Below are 27,730 nucleotides of genomic sequence, written 5' to 3' on the forward strand. Positions count from 1 at the left end.
TCACGCATAAACAGACTGCCGAGGTATAAACCGTAGCTTAACAGAATCTAATTGATTGAAGCTTATTTTGGGGTCATCCAGGTTAAATTGCAATGGCTGATCAAGCACCACCCTGTACTTTCGCAATAGGAATGTCACCAGAAGGAAGATCTCCATCGATGCGAAGACTTCTCCCGGGCACGACCTCTTTCCTGCAATATTGTGAGTAGGAAGAAACGTGAAAGGCATTACCAAAAAAGATCAGTGAGAAAAAAGGCGTCGTGAAAGTTTTCAAATGCAGAAACACTCACAAATTTCCTAGTCAAGATGTCCCAGGAACGGAACAATATGGATAAACACTAGGAAATCTAACTTCCGTGCGGCTTGCTAGGGTGTAATTAGCAAAGTTGATGGTTCAACGTTATGAGCACCGAAACGTAGTCCCTAAGTCTCCGCACCCATTTTGATAAACGTTTTCGCTGCTTAGCCGTCAACACCTGCCTCTTCATTTCATGGCACCCAAGACGTTTCGCCTTTACTTCATCGCAGGTAAGAACGATATGCGGTTCAACCTCGAAGTGGGTTCTTCATCACGTCATCACTGCAGAAACGGAGGACCATTTGGCAAATACAACCCTTCGTTCGAGGGCTCCTGTGATATACCGAAGCAGACAAATCTGCTACTCTATGAGGCAAGAATATTTGCACCAGTTAATCCCTCTTTTAGTACCCAACAAGATACTTAACAGCTCTAGGGCTTGTCTACGCAGCGCAAGAGCGATAACTACACCAACCTCATATGCAGCATGCAATGCAAGCAACTGCAAAATTCCCTGCGCTGTTGGGATGACACTAAACACAAGCGCGTCCAAGCGGTTGAAATTAACCTTGAGCCCTTCAGTGCAGCGTCCCCGGTAACCTCTCTACTTATTAAAAATTTTAAAGTCCACTGACCATGACAAATACATTATTTCTTTTTAAGCAGATGCCGCATACTATGTCAAAACCTCTCTCAGGCTTCAATGTCTGAAGAAATCACCTCCCTGTTAACTTTGCAATGAACGGGAACGCGGCTAAGCAAGCGCAAAGAGGCGTCAAATAAAGAATTATTTCTGCGGTATATAAATAAAAGGTTTCATATGTTTATACCCCAATGATAGCAATATACGTAGAAGAACACCGTAACTCACCTACTGCAAAGGGTATCACATTCTCTAGCTTTTGCTGAATGAAAGAGCCATCCTTGTCAAGAAATCTAATCGGGTTGAAGAGTTCTGGTTGTTCCCAAATATTGGTGTCGTAGTGGGCTGCCCAGAAGTTGAAAAGAACGACAGTGCCTTTGGGGATAAGAAACTCGTTCACTACAATGTCTTCATTGGCCCTGCAAAGATAAAAATAATCCGATGCTTTTAGTTGTCTCGGCAAGGAAAGAAGGTACAAGCAGGAAGCGCTAACTGCCGACGGCCTGCTATAACGTAGAGGCATTTTTGTTTTCATTTCTAATCACAAAAAAAAAAACATAAGGAGTACCTTTTTTACGCACAGATTATTCTGAAAGGAAGTAACAAACAAGATTGATGTGTATTCGATATGGAAACTCTTGCTAATACCACCTCGTATTCTTTCCCAGTGGCAAGTACTTTCTACCGACCTACTAGTTACAGTTACGTCGCCAGCTGCATGTGATATTACAATGAGATGACAATGCGCATCATTACGTGAAAATATGAACCACAGTTAAAAATGCAAAACTCTGAACATTGGACATTTTTGCTGTTGAAAAAAACAATGGTACTTGTAAATTAGGACACCTAACCATGTTCATGGCAAGGTTAAGATTCTCCGCAATAAGTACTCCAAATTGTCGTGCCCAGGTTGAGATACGGCCAACATATTCCCGCAGCGCTCCTAAATTTATCTACAAATTTGATATTCTCATCTTCCTGTCCTCTGTTATGTATGCCTCCTCATGTACTACGGGCTATTTATTTTTTTTTATTTATTTATTCAGTTAGTAAGTAAGTTAGTTAGTTAGTTAGTTAGTTAGTTAGTTAGTTAGTTGGTTAGTTAGTTAGTTAGTTAGTTAGTTAGTTAGTTAGTTAGTTAGTTAGTTAGTTAGTTAGTTAGTTAGTTAGTTAGTTAGTTAGTAGGTTAGTTAGTTAGTTAGTTAGTTAGTTAGTTAGTTAGTTAGTTAGTTAGTTAGTTAGTTAGTTAGTTAGTTAGTTAGTTAGTTAGTTAGTTAATTAGTTAGTTAGTTAGTTAGTTAGTTAGTTAGTTAGTTAGTTAGTTAGTTAGTTAGTTAGTTAGTTAGTTAGTTAGTTAGTTAGTTAGTTAGTTAGTTAGTTAGTTAGTTAGTTAGTTAGTTAGTTAGTTAGTTAGTTAGTTAGTTAGTTAGTTAGTTATTTTACCTTTTGTGAATATATACAATAAGTTATCACTGGGGACAGGAAACATTTGTACATGTTTAGCTGAACAGTGTAAACGTGAACCAAATGACATAATTAGGCTACAATGACAAACGTCAAACTATCAGAATAGTCGCACAATTCATAAACGCAAGCAAACCAATAAGTGGTAGTAGGCTGCAAAGAACCAAATCAGAAATAGTTTAAACAACTCATAAACGAAATGTAAATTCAAGGTTGACACAGCTAAAACAGGCTAGTTATCACGTATTTTGAAATACGCTGTCTTTGTAAATGCGCAGGATCTATTGAGGTTATTCGGTTGGCTGCTTGTCTGAACAGAGAATGAGTGTAATTGCGATCTTTTGCTGTTTGGTATACTGAAGTTATAATGGGATCTCCCGACGACAGAAAATACATAGCTGGCTGTACTTCGACAGCGCGAATAGCAGGTCACGATAATATATTTTATGAAATGAACACAAATGACCCACGTTTCGGCCATATTATTGCGAAAAGCTACAAATTGTTTTCATTTGTACTACATTGACTGTTTTGTGGCGGTTGTTAAATATAATACAAACTGAGCGGTTTGACTCCGCTTCCAGCTGATCATTTAGTGTGGCGAGGTATGTATTTAAATATCTTGATGCGTGTGGCACTGCGATTTAGCAAAAATCATAGAAAACAGTTGCTTTAAGGATGACGGTGTGGAGAAGTTCTCAGATATCGTAATGTAGTGTAAGGTTCGGCCGTTCAGTTTTCGATCTATTTTTACAGGACAGTTTTCTTGTTGTGGTTACGCCAAAGTGACGGTGTGATGTGAAGGATTCTAAAATAGCATTGTTGATATAATAGTTGAAGCAATCTGCTTTAGCGCGAGATATTTTCATGGCATTGCAATTATTTACTTTTTGCTGCATGCTTCATGTATTAAACCAATTAGATACACAGTTTATGTTAGCTTGAATGGATCTAGTCTCTGTTTCAGTGACTAGTTTATGAAAAAATATTCCAGTCATCTGCAAATAAACAAATTTCGAAAATCTGAGCACAGAGGTTTGTTGACAAATTATTGATATAACTGCAAAATACTAATGAGCGAAGAATTGATCACTAAGGAACTCCCGAAAATACTAGTTCCGATGGCGAATCGGTAATATTAACCGCTACAAGTTGAACAGGTGAGATTAGGAAGGCCCAAATGCAAATACGCATATTTGAGTCAATGAAAAGCATGATAAGTTTATTCAAGAGTAAAAGGTGACCAACTTGATCAAAAGCTTTAGCAAAATAAAACATGCAGTCAGTCACAAGGCCTCATTTCATGTAAGTGCGCACGCTATTAGGAAAATAAAGTAGGCGGGTACCACAAAAGAAATATTTGCGCATTGTGTATTCTGAGTCAATAAAATATTGCAGTTTCGAAATTGTTTCCAGAAAGAGTAAAAATGATATGCTACATTATTTTGCATGACACTGATGTTAGTTACATGGACCGATAGTTGAACAGGTTATAGGTATCTTCGGACTTATGAATGCGTATGACTCTGCCTGTTTTCCCAACATACTGTAGTGTTTTACCTAAATAGGGTTGAATAAAAATGCATTTGCGTATGATAGAGGAGCATTTACAAGTGGTTTTCAAGAGTTTTATATGGACGAGGTTTATTTCTGAAGGAAACTTTGCTTTTAGTACATTGATCTTGTTTTTTGGCGCTTTGATGAAATATGATCAAATCCATACCAGCCTAATTAGTCGACTGAATATGTGGAGGCAACCTAGAACTTAGTGAGCATTAACGTTCTTGTATGAACACATCGTTAAGCGTGCTAGCTTGTGGATTATTAGCTACTGGTTCTCCAATTTTGGTTAAAAGTTAGACAGTGTGGTACTTATTTTCTTTCACAGTGTTCCAGACGCGCTTGGGATTATTCTTTAGAACACTTGGAAGGGTGAAATGAAAGAAAGAGAATTTTGTAGCTTTCAGTGGAATATAGATGTTTGAGATTGTAATTGAAACGCGTTCCAATGTGGAGGTTTCAAAGAGCATTTAGCTTCGTGGAAAAGGCATTTGTTTTGGTGGGAAAGGCGGTTTAGTAAGCGGGTGTAATAAGGCGCGTTACAATTGGAATAAACTCGTGGGCTGAGAATATAAAGGTTTACAAGCCCTAAAACATATCTCTTCAACCTATGCTATTTCTTTTTACCGTGAATGTTCTCAGTATACCTGCAAAAAACTATCAACAGAAACGCTAAGTTCGCAGTTAATCGCGTCAAAACTCGCTGTGCTGCAATAATTGCTAATTTTACCTGTTTTCCTAATTGTAAGTTTGACTTCGGCAAAGGAAGTGTAAAATTCGAAACATAAGATAACTAGAACAAGTTAAATATGTTATTGATAATATGTTTTCTTCTGATGACGTTAGTAAAAGGTCTGAAAGTGATGACGTAGTTGCTGTTCTGCCTATTGGCAAAGAAACTTTTTTGCGTTAGATTAAAATCTGAGCAAGTAGCATTGAATATATTATATTTAACAAACGATGTATCAGAACAGGATCAATAGCAGTACAAATGGGGTTGAACAAATTAAAGTTACCATACTAACGCGTGGCGTGACACAGATGGAGTACTTCATTAAAGCAGTCTTGTAGCCTGTCAGTAAATGAACTTGAATAAAACTTGGTTATATTCACTTCGCATACGAGCTGTGTCCATGTCCATTGCTCCTGACCCATGAGTGGGGGCGTCTTTAACTCCAGTTTCTATATGGCCCAATATGCTATCCTTATTGCATGCAGTGTTGCATTTATAACAAGAAACACTACATTTTATCGGTTAGTATCTCGAATGGAGCGAAACATTTTCCATGGCTCACTCTCTAGGCATTCCCAGTGGAGGCGCCGGCTTCCATCGGTGAATTTCCCAGACGCATGCCAGCGTGTAAGGCATCTTGCGTCGATCTTCCCAGGTTGGATATCTGTCAGGGCCTACAACTGTGTCGATCTCTTGCTGCACCAGGGCCTGCACTTCTGGCCTTGCCGCAAAGTTCACCAAGTGCAAATGCATTGTGTTGGTTGTGCTGAATGTGCCAGCAATGAGGAAGGTCTTCACATTCCCCACCAAAAATTGACCTAAAAAAGGCAGCAATATTCATTAGATAGATTCCCTCTTTATCGCAAATTTTCACGCCTATTTGTTTTGTCAGGTCAGATGTGAACAGTGTCTAAATAAAAAATTAATATTCCACCAAATGCGATGGAAAGAGCGGAAAGCTATCTACATTGAATTTTTTTGCAATGAGCGCAGTTACTGACAATACACCTTCAAGATCACTACGAATGCATTCAGCTCTTTTCAATATTTAAGTGATCGGTCACAATAATTTCGGGCAAAGTTCGATCATCGAGTCATTGTGCCTAGCCAATTGTTTAATGAAGTCTTGCTGGTCACTGCCCTTGGCACGTGGTCTCTTAAATTACATGGGCACTTTGATGATTTTTGCAATTCAATGTGTGCATGTGCTCTGAACTCTATCATTTTTGCCTTGGCGTGCCTTGTCTCCTTCAATGCGCTTAAACCTCTGCAAATTCACCTCCCGTAAGGCACTTCGCCCTCAACAAAAACTACGAATAAATGTTAAAGTTTACATTCGTAACTCGTTGTAGCTTTATGTGTAGCAACCGGTGCTCATTGTAGTTTTAGGGTTTACCTTGAAAAGGGGAATGTTGGTCGTTTCCTATTGCCATCTTGTTGATATAGCCCTCGATGAAGTCTCGCCCATCAGATTCTGTCACTCTAGGCCTGTATGATTGTATCTGGTCCCTTTAGAGAGAGAGATTCGTTTTATGACCATTTAGGTTACGTTCACAATCACTTCCTTAATTACACTTTTGCAGTTGCACAGAAACGGCTTGACAGACTGTAGAAGCTGGCTTCTTGTCGATTACCAAAGAAAACCAATACCGTTAGCAGTAGTTAAGCTGAAATGTAGATGAACTAGAACAAAACATCCAATGGATAAAAACGAGAACAAAAATGAGCTACGACATTTGTGAATAGCCTCCCGTCGGATTTTCAAAATCAAATGGGCATAAAAGTTAATCCTGAAAGATATTCGCTGAATACAAGGGAGCTTCCCTCCATTCGTACTTGGTGACAGGATTTCTACTGCTGTCCTATTATGGCAAAAAGATTTAAAATAGTGTGCATTACACGAGCTGCGTAATCGCTAACCCGCTTAGTCGCCCTACATGCGGGGTGCTTGTGTGAGTAGCCCTCTCTGCCTACTTTCTTTAATCAAACCGTATTGTCTCGACTCATTTATCGCGGTAGCATTGCAGCTGGTATAAGAACGCGGCCACGGCCAGCTGTCAAAGTGGACTTGTTCACAGCACCAGAAGGAAGAGCGCACCGTACTAACGTTCTTCAGCTGGATTTGAAAACGCGGCAGCGCGAGCCGATCAGCTTTGCGTCCAGCTGCTTTGTACGTCTCCGCATTCCCCACTGTCCTCCTCGCCTGTTACTGAACGCAGTGACTCTGCTTTGAGTATCGCTGTCTTCGTCAACTTCCTTCCACACGCGAGATAGCTCAAATGTAAGCTCACGACGACAATCCTGTTGATGAGCGCTAATTCCAAGGCGTGGCCAGTTTTATGGTACCCCTAACAAACCCAAGCAGAAGCGGACATTTGGAAGCGAAGGCAAAAATTCGAACACGCGGACGATTTGAAATCCATCCTTGATGGTTACTGTACATATCGTTTGAAATAGTAGACAATGTCCAAAATAGGTTTTACCAAAACCGTCAACACAAGAAGAATATTTATGCACAAAGTTTAAATTCATTGCAGAACTAGGCAAAGAAGATGGCTGTACAGTACGCAGGAGAACCGAGCGAGGATTAAAGGGGCGCCTCAGCTTCCTAGCGAATCTAAAATTTCAACAAAGGCCCTTATCTTCGTCTGGGCAGCGCGTTCACTGGAAGGGATTTAAATACGCGTTTGCTTCCGAAGAAGAAATGCTAGGAAGAGAAGTTGGAGAGAGGAGCAAGACAAAGAATGAAAGAATGCTTTCTTGTGTAAGAATATCGGTGAAACCTTGAAACTGTGGTCTTGTAAACAAAACTGTTAGGCAGCAGCATCAGGGAAAACTACAACGTGATGTAGATCATGACCTGACATCAGTAGCAGGTTGCATGTTGGCAGGTTTCGCTACGAACGGGACCGGCATTTCAAAGAGACCTTATGTGCCATACAGCTGCAGTGGAATACTCGTCAAAAGCTTCCCAGATGTGGGTAAGTACCAGCAACATGCCGTCAAGGAATATTTGCATTCTAGAACGCTTATTCTGTCAAAAACAGTACACCTGAGAGACAGCAGAATCAATGAGAGTAACTTTAAATGGCCATCGTGCAGGAGGTGGCAAAAACCTCCCGAAACACTTTTTCAGTCCTTCAGTAACAATACCCATATTTTGTATGAAAAATAAGTTTTTTGTTCTCCAGTTAGGCTTTCAATCCTGAAAGCACGAAAACTACTGGATGATATATCATATTCATAAATTTTAAACAGTGCAGCCAACAAACGACTTCGAAAGGACGATTATATTCATCTCAATATATTCCCTCTTTGCCATCATTGTTCAGGGACACCATTATATATAGCGTGAAATGTATAGTTTACTGAGAATATTTGTATCCCTCTCTATAGCATGAGCCCCAGAAATATTTCCGAACATGTTTCATTTTTTCCAATTTTCCTTTTTGTTCTCTCTTGAAATTATTTTTTGATAATGCCCCACTTGGCAGGTATGGTTACTCATTTATTATTTCTCAACTATCCTACCCTCCTCCTTTTTTTGTGGAACTTTCTTGCCGTATGCTGGCATTCAATCACTTCTGAGAAGCTATTCGAAAGTATTCCACTGCTGCTGTATATCTTACCAGGCCCTATTGTGATGCCTGTCCTCTTATGAGAAGTGCCTGATAACATCGCACCTGCTTCTGATGCTAGCTCATCATCCACCTCACATTGCACTCTTTTCTGCTGCCACCTTTTAAATCGAAAGTTTTACTGGCCTCTTCGAGCCAACAAGGTCGTCGGCTACGAAACTTTGGGCTCAGGTACGGAGCGTGGACCCGGCGGCGCGCCTCAGCTTCACACGTTCGGCGCGCAGAGCTGGCAGCACCTCTTTCTTAGCCCTTATCCGTTGGATATTAAAGTTTACTCTATCCATCCATCTGTCGCTGCTGCTCTGCTTCTTCACACACCTGACAAACATCACTTGTACCTCTACATATATCCAGAAGTACACAACATTGCCTGACACATTGCCACACATCCTTTCAGTCCCCGGCTTACTCTTTCCATCTACCAACAGCGCTGCCCATCTGGCATGGCTCTGCGACTTCCCCGTCCCCCGTTCTTTGTCCAGTGTTCAGGGTGGAGTTGTGTCAATTAGCATACAATTTAGCATCCATCTTCTAGCTAAGATAGAGGCTGGCTATGCTATATGGATTCGGACCGACGACATGTGTACCCCAGAAAAGTGTAGGTGTCCACTGAGAAGTGAGACAGGTATTGAACTTCCTTTGCCCAATAACCAACTCAATCAAGAAAATATTAAAGTATTCGGAAAATCAAAAGGTGATTTGAAGGTTCTTTGCGTCTACTATAAATTTGATGTTTGAGCGCTTCTGCATTTTTTTTTTTAAGTTCTCGTTGGATTCCGCGCCCTGAGGCATTCTTGCTGCATTGACTAGATTCGGCGGCCCCCTCTAAGATTCATTCGACAGTGAGATTACCTAGCATGTTCAATTGTGACATTACTGACCGTGTTAAATACGCACTAGTGGTGTAGGCAGCATAAGCAGGACTAAAGTTATCGTCTTCCTCGAAGCGTTTCTACAGCAAGCCTTTTCCAGGCGACTTACTGTAAAGTGTATATATATATATATATATATATATATATATATATATATATATATATATATATTCAACGTTTCACGCATGAAGCCTCGCCGGGGTGGCGCAGTGGTTACGGCGCTCGACTACTGTTCCCAAAGACGCGGGATCGAATCCCGGCCTCGGCGGCAGCTTTTCGATGGAGGCCCCGTGTGCTGTGCGATGTCAGTGCACGTTAAAGAACCCCAGGTGGTCGAAATTTCCGGAGTCCTCCACTACGGCGTCTCTCATAGCCGGAGTTGCTTTGGGACGTTAAACTCCACAAACCAAACCAAACCAAACCAAGCATGAAGCCTTTTATTCGGCGCAATGCTGCGGACTAATTGCGGCCAGGCTAGCCGCTTCAACTGCGCGGGTGAAATACTGTGAGCACTGCGTGGCGCTTCATCTTTCGCTCGGGTGAACGTACTGCTTCATGTTCATTCTGCTCTCTCTTGTAGATACCCATCGTCATCGCGGAGTGTGGTTAGCTACAGTTTGCGACCAGGGCTTCAGGTCTCCCATAAAACCTGATCCGCCAAGCCCGACCTTCGCTTTACCTTACAATATATATATATATATATATATATATATATATATATATATATATATATATATATATATAGAGAGAGAGAGAGAGAGAGAGTGCAAGGAAAGACATCCTTATTTTTGGCACAGATATATGCCTTTTTAAACAGGAAACTCTTTTCCCTACCAATGTTTTCGGACACAACAACTACTCCGATGGATACAAACATGACTTGCCGAAAAACCTTCGCACTAAAAGCTACCGTTGTGGCAAGATACAGCCTGATCTCAAAGATAAATTAAGGGGCTATCTAATTTATTTAAGTTGATAATGCGATTAGAAAGTCTTCAATCCGCTCAGCCTGCTCCTCTCTTGTTGCTGCAGCTCAACCCGTTCGCCGTCCGGCTGTCAATACATGTTTAGCGCCATATATACATGGTCGTACTGTCTGCTTGGGGCGAGTTTCCCCTGGTGGGTACATATCTTCAAGTGGTGCAGCGCAAAAGCAAGAGGCCTAAACGAGAGAAGGGGACAAACAGCGCTTCTCCCGTCTAGGCCTCGTGCCGCTGCGCTGTACCACCTGAAGATATGTCTGACCAACTAGCCCTCCAATTCATGAGGTACATACGTCACATTAATTTCGTTTCATTCGAACATCACACGTGGAACTCTCTGGGCGTGATTTAAAAAAAAAAACAAGCAAACACAGTGGCCAACGGTTGCCGAATCACGAGACCAGCAAGCCTGCCAAGTGCCAAGAGCAACCTGCCAATTGCCACCGTTTAAGCCAACTTGACTTGACAGACTTCGAGGACCGATAAGTACTCCGTCATGACGAGAGGCCTTAGGACGTCACAACTTGTCGACAAATCAGCGTATTTCAAAACATGGTGCCGGATAGACGCCATGTTGTTTCTCTACCAAGCTTTCAATGCTACCGCAATAAATGAGCTAAAGCAGTGGCCACAGAAATCGCAAAAACGAGTTCTCTTCTTTATATCGTCCAGAAAAGTCGTGGGTTGTTATTTGCAGTAACAGCAGCAAAAAGCATGCTACATCTATATATGCGCTGCATTTTTTACACGCACTTATATTCTATGGCACAGATGTCGAGATGCTATAACTCTCATTTTATAAAAACAATCATACAAAGATATCGAGCCATCCAGAACTTTTGAGCAGAGATAAAGAGTACCAGGTTCCTCTTACGTAACAAAGTTGTCCATTTCGTCCATGATGGCCTGCACTTTTCCATTCCTGGTACACGGGATGTAGTATAGCAGTTTTCGAAGCAAGCTGGGTAGAAACTGGATGACAGCGCCTCCCGACATGATATTCCGCATCCTGTCCAAAATACCGGCCACTGTTCCCAATGCGGTCATCTCTCCGGGCAGTCCCGAAGGGTAGAAAAACGATATTATGTTGCTAACAACGCATGTCAGAATAAAAGGGCGAATGGCTACGGGCTGACCCTTCGTATCGGCTAATTTTTTCTCCAGCTTGCGGAAGTCCTCCTGGAAGGAACAACAAGGCAGGAATTGAAACAAAGAGCTGTACTTTTTAATTTCAGGGGAAAGGGGAGTTAAAGCGCTCATAGCTTATAAGAGAGAATGTATTAGAGGACTTTGGAGTAATTAACATCGTTGAGCTTTTTAACCTGCTCTTACACGACACCGCGTTTTCATATCTCTACTCCAAGAAATGCGGCTGCCTCGGATCGGATCGCAACATTCGTGTCACAAGCCGAAACCACAAAAGTGAATGAAATGACCAAACTTCAGAGCAGTTTATCGCGGTTGCTCGAGTAACTCGCACGAAAGCATGGTATTCTCGGTCAATTTCTAGGAATGTTCGTAAATTTCAGCTTGACCAAGTCCAAATTATTGCACTGCCTAGGTATGAAATTCTATTGCGACCGTCTCACTGCGCGTGGCCTGTTATCCAACTCTATATATAATATAACTAATTTATGCAGTTGACCAAGTCTGGAATGAATAACCTATGTTTTAAATATCTGCAAATCTACGCTGCTCGCTATGAAAATAAATATCGCTTAGTAGAAATTTTTGTTGTAGGCACCAAGCCCAGTCAACCTAAGGAATGAACACAGAAGCCTCGTCTTAAATCGTTAGTGTGCAATCTACAAAATGCATTCAAAATGCCGATTTTGAGCGTGTTCACAATGTTCACACAAGCAATGGCGTGCATATTTAATTTTTGTACCAGTTGATGATCTTTTTTGCGAGACGTTTTGATAGTTTATAACTAGTTTTTCATTTAACTTACTCTAGGGAATTTTTGTTGAAAGAAAAACCACACCATGGAAGCAGATCACAACCACAAAGGGAAATTACGCGCGGTGCTCACTACTGCCGTAGCTTATCTCACGAACTTTTATCGTCTTCTCGCCCAATCAGATAACTTCCTGTTTAAAATAAGCTTCAGATATGCCACCATTGTCACCTTATTTCTCTTCGCATTCGGCGGCCATCACTGCCATCAACCAGGTGGACGCAGGCAGACTTCGTAATAATATCTTTTAAAACCCTAAAGCCCCGCTTACTCAGAGCGACAGAAACAAATAAATTATGCACGCACTAAATTCTGTACGCTTCCGACAGCGCAGCCAAACCACGCTGCGTAGCGACCGCAGGAAATACCTTTTCGTTTTGCCAATTGCTTTTTTAGAAAACCTGCCACCGCTTATTGCGAACTACAAGTATTCCCACCCTGTTAAAACCAAATGCAGCATGCAGCAGCACGTTTTTGACAAGCTTTACGGCCTTAAAAAAGGAACACTTGACACGAGGCGAGCAGCAGCTGGATACAAGTACTGTAACACTTGAATTTTCGCACTACAGTCCGCATCCGGTATTCGCCCTTAAGCGCTGAAATTGCGTTCAAAAATAAATATTTTATTTATTTTCACACTTGGCATACTGTTCATACTCCTTTTATTGGGCGGTTATAAACAGCATGCGGTATGAAATATCAATTCTTTTCTTCTTGGTCATATTTAAGCGATCTTAAATTTATTACAGTCACGCAGTCTCAGAATTAGTTTCCCGACCTACTAAAAGAAATATAATTATTTCATCAGCACGGGTTTTATATGCTTGCAAAGGCATCATGTTTTAGCTTTGGCTATTGCGGCAAAAACTTATCGTAATGGAGATGAAATTGGCTTCAGAAACTTTTCATATAGTGATCAATTTAGCCAGTCATGTTTTCGAATTGTATATTATGTACCTATAACGTTTAAAGTGTGACCACGCATAACACTCGGATCAAATGTTCACACTAAATTCGTGTTCTTAAAACCATTCAGTTTAAAACTTCGAACCAGGGTGGGACCCGATACTGCGAAGGAAAAAAGGGTGATGTGAGAAGGTCATATTCCGTTATCTTGCGTAAAAAGGTGAATAGCAAAATGACGAGCCGCGGGAACATCAAGCCGCACAATTCTGCTCGCACTGGAGCAAAGCAGGCAAAACTCATCACGCAACTCAATTTTCGAAAAGGTTCTTCAACACGATTTTCTGGTTTGCAGTATTGGATGTTTTTAAAGCCCACCTCTCCAATATTTGCGGCAGGATTTACCTATTCGATTTTCACCTCACTTCAGTTCTGTGTTTTTTCTTCGTTGTTTTTTCTAAAACTGCAGGTGCTTATTTTCAGGTAATGGGCCATATAGCTTAGCGAATATTTCCTATAGATCTGAAGTATTCAGGCACTTATATATTAGATATTACTTCAGAATCTTTACCTAGCATAACTTAGAGTTTTGAATAGTGAAACGAAAATCATTTGTGTTTTCGTTCTATCTAGTGCTCGTCCAAAATGCTGTAAATTAGTTGTTAGTGCCTACAAAGATGTGCCCATGGCTCCATATATAATATTTTCTGGTGTGTAACCACAGCTCCTATCTTCCATTAGCGTCCACAGTATAAATATATAAAGATACAAATACCTGTAAAGATACAACAAAATCGATGTGCTTTGCGGCGTGCAATTCTGATAACTGCTAGACAATTGTCACATCTTAAGAAGGCAACCCCTGATGAACAGCCATCTGCCCCGTATTGAATCGCTTGTGAAAGCAGCTAGCCGCTTGACGCCGATAAACGTTAATACTATCTAAGAATCACAATTCAAAGCACCAAGATAACGTAACCTCATTGGTCGCAGACCGTTTTGCACCGCAAGCCTAAAAGTTCCCGTTCTGGAAAGCCTAAGCTTTGAACCCATTATAATGCACGAACTGCACAGTATACTCCAAACTATGGTAATTAAAACTAGCCACCTTAGGGAGCGTAAGCTGTACGCTGTTCATTTGCAAGTTTGAAGTTATACCGCTGCACTTATTATCTCATGAGTTCCACAGATGGCACCATGTACTCTCTAGACGCATGTTGTTTCAACTCGCGCTGTACAAACATCATCTTCATCGTCTGGCTGACAGGACAGTACTACGCTATTACCGCAGCCGATCATCCCTCGTTAACACCTGCAACACACTTTAGCGTTATGCAGTAAACCTCCTCGGTTAATCAAGTTCCAATTAAAAATGCTCTGAAAGCCCGGCCACGTGATAGCGTTTCTTCGGCGTCGCGTCAGCGTCTCGTCTATGAGCGTCGTCGCTCGGCCCGCACCGGAGAGGGTGACCAAATACATGACGGCGTACGAACTGGCGCCTGCAAACCAAGGCATGTGGGAATCCTCAAAGTTCGAACAATTGTGCCCCGGCCTATTCAGCGCCCTATTCAGCGACTACGGCAACTTACTGGGGAGAGTGGGGGAGGCAAGAGTAACAAAGGCGCCGGCATGCACGCAGAAAAACGAGGAGCTCTTGCTTCCGCGGAAAGAAGTTTCGCCTGTGGCGGTGGATGCTGCAGCTGCCCATGCGTGGCTTGTTATTGGTCCCGACCTGCGGAGAATTTCCGGCGTCGACGCTGAGATCTGGCACCTCCAGATATCTGCGTCTTTCAGCGTCGCCTCGCTTCAAGAACCAGAATTGCGCCTCCGGCGACGCCGATAGGCCATACGCTGACGCGGCGCCGAAGAAACGCTGCCATGTGGTTCGACCTTAACCCTGTGCAATGAACGTCGTTGTCTTCATGAAGTTCTATTTTCATCGCATCCTCGTGTAATCTAGATAAAATATTCCACACACGTAATCTCTCTTGCTAAAGACAGAGACCGCAGCCGTGGCAGACAGGCTGGCGAGACCATCCAACAAGGAGGACCAAGATATTCTGTTACCAAGAAGCTTATCAAGCGCAGAAGAGAGCCAAGATCGAAGAGGCAGCAACGACTGTGGCTGCGGCTAATGACTAACGCTCGTGAAACTTGGTTCAATTACGGTTGAACCTACGCGTTCTTTTTATCTGAACGACGACAGTTCGGTATCAATTCTAAGCTAATTTTCTTAAATAACCGGGTCTCCTTCCATTTTTTTATACAACGCCCTCTTTTATGCTGACTTGATTACTTAGCTAGCATCCGCCTTTGGGAAATTCCTAGTTCTTTAATTTGATAACGTGCGCAAGTTTTATATGAGCAAAATATGCTCGACTGTTTACTTCTCCAAAAGCGTAGAAGCAATATTATATTATCCGTGGACTCAGATGTTTCCCGCTAACTTTCTTCTTTGAATATTTTTGTGTTGGAACTTTCCTTCCAAAACATTCTCCGCGTGCTTCTTAGCCACAACATTTTTTCTTAAATCGATTCTTTATCACAGATCGCCCTAATACTGAGCCTCCTCGTTTGTTTCTTTATTTACTCGTGAACCGTCTTGTTGCCCTGCGTACGAAATGCAGAGCACGACAGTCCATACAAATGAAAATGTCGTCGTCACCTTTTCATATTTTAAGCGGACGTTCACCACCTAGTGTTCATTTCAATTTTTTTCATCAGTCGTAACAGCGCAGCGTCTGAAGCAGTCTTGTATACCTTACGCTTTCGGCAGCTATAACGTTTAACGATATTACATGCATAATTGCGCTTATCAACATGAACTATGATCTAAGGCATGATTATATGCTTCCCAATTTTAGACAACATGCTATTTATCATATTCAGCGGCACTCTCGTTTTCGGAGCATAAAATATTGGCTGGCTGCTTTCATGGCCCCTTCATAATAACCTGCAATATGCCTACCTCCATTTTTATACTAAAAGTTCAAGCCTTATTAGAACTAACAATGTTTCTTGCTGGGACAGCACGTTCCACGTTGTACTCTGCCTGACACATTCCAACTTTCTCTAAGACAAAGTTAGCTCTTTTTTTACCCTGCCCACTGTACATCTGGAGCTATAGGAATACTACAGAAGCCTCACTTAACTCACTAAGGAAGATTTATACTTTTCACAAAACTACGCCCGCTTTCAAAGCCAAATTCGTGGCGTCTTTTTAGACGGCAATCATTTCTTTTTAAGGTAGGCATGCTGTCGGTAATTTAAAATTTTTAATTCTCACAAGCACAAATGAGCTACAAAACGTTAAATCAGGCGAGTTGATAGAAAAGAAGAAAAGAAGGAACAGAGGACGAACGCTGACTCGCATTCAGAGGTTTATTCCCTAAAACCTCATATATAAAAGAAGAATCGCAGGCAATATCACAACAACCATGCAAACCACACTAAAAACACTGCACATAGAACCTTTCACAGATTGTTCTTTTATAAATGAAGGTTCTGGGGAATAAACTACTAGTTGAGAGTCAGCGCTCGTCCTGTTTCTCTTCATTCCTTGTCCCTCGTAGTTAGCGCTGTTTACATTATGAACAAGTGAGCTTAACAAAGATCAACGCGGAATTAGTCGAAGCGCGCTCAGGAGAAAACATTCCGAGAGCACTGCAGAATCTGCAGTAGAGAAAAGCGTAAGACTAAGTGTTACTACTGCACATAGTATATCGCGCTCCCTTTGATTTATCAATGCGGAAATTATAACAGCAGCGGCGTCTTCGATGACATTGTGCAGAAAGCTGCGTAGCAATCCTGGCGTGGCGTAACATTGTAGTATGCTAGGCCGTCGAGATGGATAGATGGAAAAAAATTTATTCCGTCAGACAGCACGTGCGGACTGTTCCATCCTAGGTGGCCATCAACCCATGGCTGACAGCGAACTGGGTGGCCCACTCCACGGCCCTGGCCTGGACGACCCGGTATGAGATGGCCATCGCGTCCTCTCACTGCCCGAAGGATCCCGCATAATTTAAGCTGGCGGCGATGCTCTGCTGCACTCCAAAAATACGTGGTCATATGTTGCCAACTCCTGACAGCATCTACACTCTGGCTTAATTATTTTCTGGTATATTTTACTCAATATATAGGGATTGAGGAAAGCGCTCGTCTACACTCTTCGAAAGATGTAGTCCTGCGTCTTGGTCAGATGCTTGTCATCATCATCATCATCATCATCAGCCTGACCACACCCACTGAAGGACGAAGGCCTCTACCCTATTTCCCCAATTAATCCGGTTGTGTGCTAGCTGCATCCACCTACCCCTGCGAACTTCTCAACCTTATCCGCCTACCTAACTTTCTGCCGCCCCCTACTACGCTTTCCTTCCCTTGCAATCCAGTTTGTTACCCTAAGCGACCATCGATTATCCTCTCTTCGCACTACATGTCCTGCCCATGCCCATTTCGCTTTCTTAATTTCCACTAGAATGTCAGTAACTGTAGTTATTTCTCTGACCCACTCTGGACGCTTCCTAACTCCTAATGTTACCCCTGCCATTTTCGTTACATAGCCCTCTGAGTTGTCCTCAACTTAAGTAGAGCCCTCTTGGTTAGCCTCCACGTTTCAGCCCCATAGGTGAGTACAGGTAAGATGCAACTGTTATACATTTTCCTCTTGAGCGATACCGGTAAGCTGCTAGTCATAATCTGCGAGTGGTTGCCAAATGCGCTCCATCCCAATCTTATTCTTCTTGTTATTTCCTTTTCATGGTCCGGATCTACGGTTATCTACCTGTCCTAAGTAGACATATTCGCCTACTACTTCCAGTGCTTCGCTACCTAGCGTAAACTGCTGTTCCTTCCCGAGGCTGTTGAACATTGCCTTAGTCTTCTGCATATTGATTTTTAAGCCTACCTTTCTACTTTTCCTGTCTAGATTTTCAATCATTATTTGCAGTTCATCTCCCGAGTTACTTTGCAAGGCAATGTCATCAGCAACTCGCAGATTACTGAGTTATTCTCCTTCTAACCTTATCCCTAACTGCTCCCATTCCAAGTCTCTGAATTCTTCCTCTAGGCAAGCTGTGAATAGTACTGGGGAGATCGTGTCTCTTTGCCTAATACCTTTCTTTATGGGAATTTTGTTTTCTTATGCAGAACTATGCTTGCTGTCCAGCTACTGTATATATCCTCCAGAGCTTTAGCGTACGGCTCATCTACCCCTGATTTCGGAATGCCTGCATCACCTACGAGGTTTCAACTGAGTCAAATGCTTTTTCGTAATCAATGCATGCTATGTATAAGGGCTGTTTATATTCAGAGCATTCTTCTATCACCTTGTTGATGGTATGGATATGATCGATAGTAGAGTACCGTTTCCGAAAACCTTCTTTATGCTTAGCATAACTGCAGTCTAAGATTATCCTGATTCTATTAGAGATTATTTTAGTAAATGCCTTATACGTAACAGGCTGATTGGTCTGTAATTTTTAAGGTCCCCTTTCCCCTTTCTTATGAATGAGGATAATGTTTGGACTATTTAATAGTTCCGGTACCGTTAATGACACCAGGCACTGCGTATACAGGCCGGGTGGCCAGTTTTCCTAACATGATATCCCCCCCCCCGTCCTTTAACAAATATGTAGTTATCTGATCCTCTCCAGCTGATTTCCCCCTTTTCGTAGTTTCTATTGCTTTCTTAACCTCGTCCTTCGTCACTGGTAGAACGTCTGACTGTTTTTCCCTACCGCCAATCTCATTACGGTTCTGTCTACTTTGGCTACTGTAGAGATCTGTATAGAACTCCTCGGCTACTTTGACTATCTTGTCCATATTCGTGATGACGTTGCCCGCCTTGTCCCTCATTGCATACGTCTGGTTTTTGCCTATGCCCAACTTCTTTACCGCTTTAAGGCTTCCCCCGTTTTTTACAGCATGCTCAATTTTCTCCAGAGCTCACCGGTATCCTCTCTAACTATCCTACCGCCTAATTCTACAGCGCACTCAGTAGCGATATCTCTGAAATTATTGTTCATTGCTTCTAGGATAATGTCGCAATCCTCAGTTAGAGCTGAATATCTATCCTGTAGCGAGATCCTGAACTCTTCTGCCCTCCCCCTCACCGCTAATTCGTTGACGGGTTTCTTTCTTACTAATATGTTGCGTTCCTTCTTCAGATTTAGACCAATTCGGGACCTCACCATCATGTGATCACTGCATCGCACATTCCCGATTACCTCTACATCTTGCATAATGGCGGGGGTTGAACACAATATGAAGTCATTTTCATTTTTAGTCTCCTCGTTACGACTTTTCCATGTCCATTTACAGTTCTTCCGTTTGCTGAAGAAGGTACTAATGATTCTTAAGTTACTGTACTCTGCAAACTCAACTAGTAACTCTCCCCTGCTATTCCTAGAACCAATGCCACAGTCACCTACACTGCCTGGTCTCCTGCCTGCTTTGCTCCTACATTGGCATTGAAGTCGCCCATTAGTACAATATACTGCGTCTTTACTTTTCGCATTGCCGATTCTACATCTTCGTAGAAGCTTTCAACTGCCTGGTCATCATAACTAAATGTAGGTGCATAGGCCTCTACAACCTTCAGTTTATACCGCTTATTAGGCCTAATCACGATGCCTGCCACCCTCTCATTAATACTCTAGAATTCATCTATATTACAAGCTATATACTTAATTGCAAGGAAACCTACTCCTAGTTCTCGCCTCTCCGGTAAACCTCGATAACACAGTACATGCCCATCCTTCAGTACAGTATATGCCTCATTCGGCCTCCTAACCTCACTAAGCCCTATGTCATCCCATTTCATACCCTCTATTTCCTCTAACAGCACGGCTGAACTAGCTTCACTAGCTAGGGTTCAGGTGTTAAACGTTACCAGGGTCAGTTTCCAATGGCTGCTTATCCAGCGGAGCCAGGAATTCTTAGCACCCCCTGCTGCGTCACGGGCCTGACCGCCGCCGTGGTCAGTTGTTTCGCAGCCGCTGGTGACTGAGGACCAGGGTTTTATGGAAGTAATCATGAGAGGTTGCGGCCAATTACTGCACCGGGGTGGCCAACTCCTGTTCTGGTGAGGGCGTGCGTTGCCGGAGGTGTTCACCGGCATCAGATCGCACCCCAAATCTATTTATGCAATTCCATCGACACGCGGACTTTTTTCATCCGGTGGAAAATTGCGCGGCACCGGGATTTGAGCCCCGGTCCTCTTGCATGCGAGGCGGATGTTCTACCGCTGGGCCGACAGTTGCTTGTCAGGGGGCGGATAAATCCTCCACTCTAGTTTATAGTGGTTTGTGATATCGTGAAAAGGTACCAGCCTACCCATCGTGGACCTGCCCGGAAACGCCGGCTCACCTGTTTCTTTGACAAAACCTCGAGCATTCATGGGAGCCGCCTCGTTCCCAAGGTTCCCAGAGTGTGCCGGTTGACATATAAGTTTACCTCCCTAGGCTCTCGTCCCGAAATTTGGCTAGGTGTAGAACATTTGGTACAGCGACCCAACTGCTTGATCAGGCCACCGTGACGTTTTCTGTATCGGCGCGTCTCATCTCCCAACGCGCCCAGAAATGCTGCGCCGCCGGTTCTCTACTTCACCGTTGCAAAGGGAGGGCCATATCGGCGAGCGGCTGCTAGGGACGCCTTAGCGGTGCCGGCGGCAGTCACCATGGCAATGTCGCCTAGGTGACGCAACCACATACCCGTCTCCCTTTATGCTTTGCCTGCACCTGCTCATCGTCTGTTGCCTTGAATATATATATATATATATATATATATATATATATATATATATATGTGTGTGTGTGTGTGTGTGTGTGTGTGTGTGTGTGTGTGTGTGTGTGTGTGTGTGTGTGTGTGTGTGTGTGTGTGTGTGTGTGTGTGTGTGTGTGTGTGTGTGTGTGTGTGTGTGTGTGTGTGTGTGTGTGTGTGTGTGTGTGTGTGTGTGTGTGTGTGTGTGTGTGTGTGTGTGTGTGTGTGTGTGTGTGTGTGTGTGTGTGTGTGTGTGCGTGCGTGCGTGCGTGCGTGCGTGCGTGTGTGCTTTTATTTATTGGACACTCTTCATACCCCTTTTGAACGATACCGACTATTAGCACATTTTCCTCTTACGTAGTAACACACGTCGTCTTCCGGCTGAGTGACGTCGCATTTGTTTTGGCGTCGACATTAGCTCGCTCGGCTATTTCGTCGTCTGATTGATTTTTGGCCATTTTTATTTACTAATGACTCCACTTCAACCTCACGATTTGCCTGGCGAGATTCTTTGATCCTCTTTGGCACAGAAATTATCCTTTTAGTCTAACCCTTTCAAATTCACCGCAATCGTGATGACGAACTCTGAGAAGCCGCTTCAAACATAGGCACTCTCTTAAGGCTTACATATAATAGCCTCTTCTTGATGATACTGCCACCCGCAAACGTTTGAATAAGGTGTAGTCTGTGCGTAAGCTGCAACTTCCTCCCAAGTATGAAAGAGCACTAACAAGTGTAGGAAAGGGTGAGGGAGGGGGGAAGCCTCAGTTCGCAGGTCGAGCCAACATCTTGCCAAATGGACTTGTCTTCGTTTGGGCCAAATTCCTCCCAAGTATTTCGTGCATTCACGCTGAACTTTTTACTGTAAGCAGCCCCGTTATCTTTATCCGTACTACGTATAAATTCTATATGTCATCCTAGTGCCTGCACATGCCCAGCGAATCAAATGCCCGCGACTTTTTCAGATACGATATCAATATGCCGAATATGCATTGGTCGGCCCGTGATTGGAGGTAATTATAATTTCCTTTACTTTCCCATGGGATGACTCGTAAACAATAAACATTGAGAACAGACCACCGAGCTCTATCCCTGTGTTTAAAGCTTCACTGTCCACTCAGTACAAAATTTATATTATATTTATGATTTTCCACTATTTGTCGATGCTCAGCTCCTTTATATCAACACTATGGAGAATTTGCTGCTTATTGAGGAAACCGCAACTACGTTGTAATCAAAGTAAACTTTCAGCCTAAGAAGTGGACGCACATATCAAGGCATAACGAACAATTCTGTTACAATACCCACTGTTGTCGCCCTACGCTCAGACTAATATCAGGATACTTTGTCCGAGCGATTAGGGATCTCTGAGACAATTTTGTCCACCTGCAGTAGCGGATACATTGTTCTCGCTTACAAAAAGTAAGTGGGAAATGGCGGCGTTTATCGCGCAACCTTTCGATAACAAACTGATGGTTCATTGTTGTCAAGCTACCTTTATGACATATGCCATGAAGGAGGATGCTTAATATTCCCATACATGCTTTCCTACGAGTAATGACATTCGCTACATTCATATGGAACGCAGTGATTAAGCTATCGTAGCGCCATCTCGGCAATTCAAGTTGTCGATAACAGTGAATCAGTTTATATCTATAATATATTTCTTGATATGAGGCGCCAGGTCTTTTTCCTCTCAATGTTCTTCTGGAGGTAATCTATCCGGCATACAGCAGTAACTATAGTCGACTTGTCTAAAGGCAGAGTTTAAGGCATTCTTTCTTCACAGATATTTGGTTTGAGGCTGAACATCTCAAAGTTCAAGTTTACAAACCATTAATTCATTCAAAGAGCAGTTCTCACCATCATTCGTTCCTCCATGGACGTCTTAGCGAACCCACACTCACGCAACACGCTCATGCAGTACTTTTTGTTGGCAGCCCAAAGGTTGCCGTTTAGAGTAGCAAGGCCTGGAGAGAGAAATTTTTAGTTAGTCAGGATAATGAAGATTGCGGACTTTGTTTTGCATATTTTCTTTCATTCTACGCGAAAACATGGTTGATTCATTTAGTATGTCCAGCTCTAATGAAACCGATGCAACTTCCTGATCAAACCGGCCTGACTAAACCTTACGCTTACATATATGGTCCGACTATTTCCAACTGATCAAGAAGGCCGGTACACGGTGTTACAGTTGAGAGCTACTTTCTCTCATGCAAGTTGGGTCAAACAACGAAAATAAAAAAGAACAATGGCTTTTTAGAAGCTTCAATACTTATCGACCCTATTTAAAACAAGGCAGCGTTTTCCCCAGTGGCTGATCATTTGCATAGAATTGAGCATTACCCGACATTTGGAAAAACACCTGACCTAATTCCTAAAGACTGTGTTGAATTTACATTCAAAGACGTATCGATTCTGACACGCTCCGGGGATTAGGGAAATTCCGTTCTGCCACCTTTCCTTCAATATGTTGTACCCTTTTAGGGGTTTCATAGCACTACGCTCTAAGAGCAAATTATTGCGCCTGGAAGCAAAATCAAAAATGAAACTTTATCTTTGATATAATATATATCAAGAAGGCAATGTATAAAAAAGATTGAATACTAGAGAACTAGAATTTGTTTCATATGCGCAAAAACTGCTACATCAATGTATTTTGTGAGTTGTCAAAATCATTCATGGCTGTGTCCATGTTCTCTCGTTTTGTTTAAACTGTTTACAGCTTTATTTCACGTTGATGGGGCCGCCCTCAGAAATGCGTATTGGCAGAATAATGTGGCCCATTTGATCTCAATAATATATGTGTCTTATTCCTTTGGCGTTCTCTGTTGTGGTGCAATAATGAAAACGGCATTACTACAAGCAGCTCTCAACATGCTGTTTATAAATGAAATGCTTTTTTTAACAGATTTTATTGTATATGCTGCCTAACTGATGCTATTTATTAGTTAATACACACGGCAGCGCCATTCTAGCTGCAGTGGTTTTTGTAAATGATAGCGGACGAACGTCTATAGATTGTTTTTTCCTTTTTAAATCCCTGTCATCTGCTAGATGCGTTACAGCACTCAATTACAGTGAGGAATAGGCAGGCTAGTCACATTGCCTGAACATTATTTGCTATAAAGAACCAATTTCTGTTCTTTGGTTGGGGAAACGTACCTAGCACTTTAGCCTTAGCACTTCTTGGATGACCTCCTAGCGTTTCGTTAGAATATTTGTTTTTTTCCGGTCCTTAGGATAAAATGCAAGCTGTTGCTCCGCATTCTACTAGTTTCACAAGAACTTACCTTTACAGTGGTCACGACCCACAACAAAGCAGCCTGAACGGTACAGTCCCTCGCTGCTCTTGCAGAAGATTTTAATGCTTTTTATGTCACTCAGTACCACCACATTGGTAAAGTTGAGAGTTAACCTGCACAACACAAAATATCTATTACGAAAACGGAAAGCTGTCCCGAGCATTTAATATGAATAAAAAGCGAGCTTTGCATATATTAACACTCTCATTATTTCGCCATTTGAAGGAGAGGGCCTAGCATTACAGATAATGTGTAATTTATGGGAGTTTTTTTACATTGAAAATGGCAGTGTTTGTAGTATAGCCTTATGAATATCCGCACAATTTTACCTTCACCTATATATCTGAAAAACGGCCGCCATGGCATACCCGCTGAAATTAAATACAACGTGCCCGAAGAAGTTTCCTTGGAGCCGTGCAACGGGCGTTACAGGGGGTTTGCCTGGGACATCACGCCTGTGCAACCATTTCTTGCAAGATGATTGAGAGCCTAAATCTTAGCTTTGGCCTAGTGACCCTGAGTCCAGCGAAAATAATCAGCACGTCCAACAAAGGGCTTTGCATCGTCTAACGAGAACAATGTTTAATCTTTCATCCTATAAGAAAACCCACAGACCCACACAAGCATGGCCCAAGAATGGGGCATGTTCACACAGAAGGTGTCTCGACAGCGACTCTGTTTGACTGGAACGACCTCCGCTTTATACACGTGACAGTCCGGGGGGTGTGAAGGAAGAGTTTCAGAAATAGCTCAAATCTTAACCCGACCTTCATGTTCAGGTAGGCATCGCCGAAGCAGAAACACTGCTGTCAGAGAAACCTGCCAGAAACACTGGTGTCAGAAACTTCGTTGCACAGCAAGGACAGAGACTTTCGCCCCGAACGCTGTGCTTGACAAAATAGCTCAAAATGTCCTTCTCTCACTACTGCTGTTGCGTCCATTGCCGCCGCGTCGGTGACGGCACACATTGGCGGCGAAACATCACAGAAGGTTCTAGCTTAAGGAGAATTTTTGTAACAGTCGACGGGGCACGCCGCCTTTTGGTCTAACATCGGAGATATGAAACGCGGGCAATGTAAGAAGAGCTGCAAAACGCTACCCAAAAGTGAGCACTCTTGGCTCTACATATACGAAGAGTGTTGTTCCCAAGGGTTTTGAAAAAATAAAGTTTTCTAAAACCAAAATGCACTTTCTTAAATCTTTCCAGGCTGTGGCTAACAGTTCTTGCTGTAGTTATTTTAAAATGTTCCATCACATCCATTTGATGCCATTTGATGCTATGGTAGGCCTCGCTTTGGTATGGTTCTGTATGATAATATATACAGCCTGGTGTACATGGTGTGTATGGTATGTTCTGACGAGATAAGGTATGGTGCGCTGTGGCATGGCATGGTATGGTATGGGCATAAATTATACCATACGATATAATACCATATCAATTACATTATGTTATGACTGGGTACAGTCAGCCATGATACGGTACTCTATTTCATGATATATGGTATGGTACGGGACGGCACCAAAGCGACTGAGGCTACGACAAGTATGGAGAGCGTGTCATAATAAGCCATTTATCGAAACGATATGGGTATTTTATATTTTTTGATGCATTAAAGTGTCATTTCCCCTGACGCTCGTGAGTCCTCATTTCTTGAGTGATTGAGGTAATTGTTTTAGGTGCAGGCCACCAAGAGTAAAGTTCTGTTCTCCAATCAAAAGCCCGATTTTCGTACCATGTGTTTTGGAGAATGCGGCATTGGAAAAAGCACATGCTATATAGGATGGTTCTGTTCGCCATAGCGAATTGGGACTTAGAACAAGATTTGACACGCAATACTATTTAATTAACAAGAGTTTTTGACTGATCCACTAAGATAATCAATAAATAATTTGACACTTACTCTTATCAGTAATTGAAAATTATATATTAGGCGTAGATAAGGAGATACGGTTAAATATACTTTAAAATATTTACTCCAATTACAGAGTTAGTAAACACAGGTAGGTGCTATTCGCCTCTCACGCTCTCAAACGTGGTATTTAGACTAGCTGACAGCAAAAAAAAACAATAAGAAAAAGAAGTATTTAGGAGCTGAAATAAAATTTGATGAAAGCGTTGCAGTGTGTGAATGTGACTCGTCTGTGCAGGAAATCGCTTTTCAGGAGTGAAGTCAATTTTATTTATGTTTGACATTTATTTCTCCTTTTTCTTCCTAAGCGGCATGGTTGACAACTGGACTATTTTAGTGCATCATTCTCAGCACAGTGACGCCTTTTATGAATGATTCGTTATGGCACCATATTAGAACAAGCGGTCATTTGGTTAGAAAGTAATAATTTTTCTGATCTACATGAATTTACTGCGTCCACCTTCTTGTAAGTCTGAGGCACGCAAGTCAATAACAGCTTCCTTGTAGCACCAGGTCAAAGACATTGGGTAAACAGTATGCCTAGAACACGTCAGATTTTACGCCATAGTTAGCCAGCGAATAAATGTATACTAATTTTGGGCCTCATAAAAACCGCCGAGGGAATTTTGACGAATAGAACGCCTATATTGAAGGTCCGAAGGGTAACAACGCGCTAACGGGTGAAATCACTCGAATTAGGCAGCTTGATTGCGTGAAAGGGATTCGACCAATATGGATGCATATGTAGGTGGCACAAATTGAACCGCATGGTTCTCTAGCTCAGTATTTATTTATTTATTTATTTTCTATTTATTTATTTATTATTTATTTATTTATTTATTTATTTAATCCTCGAAACTCCGGGGACATCACATCAGGCGTGAGCTGCGAAATTCAATATGAAATCAAAATGTCTTAGATGATGGATTTGTATTGGTGTAAGTTGGTGATGATTGTCACTTCTGATAGAAGGCCATTCCAGTCACGAACCGTTATCAAGAAAAAAGACCGATAATATGTATCGGCGCAGGCTTTCATTGGATAGACGGCGTAAGGGCAAATTATTTGCCTTTTTTTCTCTCAAAAATTAAACATGGGTTGCTGTGCAATGCTTCCTCTCACGAGCGTGAACAGCATCAACCTCCTGCGGCTTCTATTAGTGGCCTTGTACAGATTCGAGTGACAAATATTTATGTTCCTGTGTTTTGGTAATACTAAGCACCACCTTTCACAATTGAAACACTGAATTCAATTTCTTTGCTAGCTACCTGCCCAAACATGGGAAGCCGAAAATGGCAACTGCACAGGGGCAAATAAGCGTTACTGAATTACCTGCAAACCATATTGCCACAGACCTAACTCACACTGTTTATTCACAAGTTGATTGGTCGCTTTTTCCAAACTCTCAGACACTACATTCGCTCAGCACGTCAAGTACGTAACGCTTTATCTATGCTGCACGCTGACAGCAATGGTCAATACCTGTAAACCGGTCCATATTTTTTCGCCCATTCCATAGCTGTCGTGAAGTGGAAGGTTCTCTGGTTCAGCTCATCGTGGCCGCGTATGGAGGTGCGCGGTGGCATTGGAGGAAGCCTGGTTCCTGGTGATAAGCCTCGTTTCCTTTTATACTGCTTCAGAAGTAGCTTCAACAGCATGCATAACGTGAATGTCACAACAAAGACCACCAGTGACAT

General features: G+C 42.4%; 1 protein-coding gene across 1 annotated transcript; it reads right to left on the bottom strand.

Moving 5' to 3' along the window:
- LOC146177104 (cytochrome P450 2F3-like) lies at positions 1-27,730 on the bottom strand. The gene is made up of 8 exons (XM_084581093.1): positions 27,516-27,730; positions 24,112-24,236; positions 22,682-22,788; positions 11,069-11,373; positions 6,098-6,210; positions 5,264-5,519; positions 1,170-1,360; positions 1-191 (listed from the first exon to the last, which is right to left on the bottom strand). The coding sequence occupies exons 1-8, from the start codon at positions 27,728-27,730 to the stop codon at positions 1-3; spliced, it is 1,503 nt and encodes a 500-aa protein (XP_084437219.1).

The sequence above is a fragment of the Amblyomma maculatum genome, chromosome 10 (assembly GCF_055883805.1).
Source record: "Amblyomma maculatum isolate TAMU_Amacu chromosome 10, ASM5588380v1, whole genome shotgun sequence".
Lineage (NCBI taxonomy): Eukaryota > Metazoa > Arthropoda > Arachnida > Ixodida > Ixodidae > Amblyomma > Amblyomma maculatum.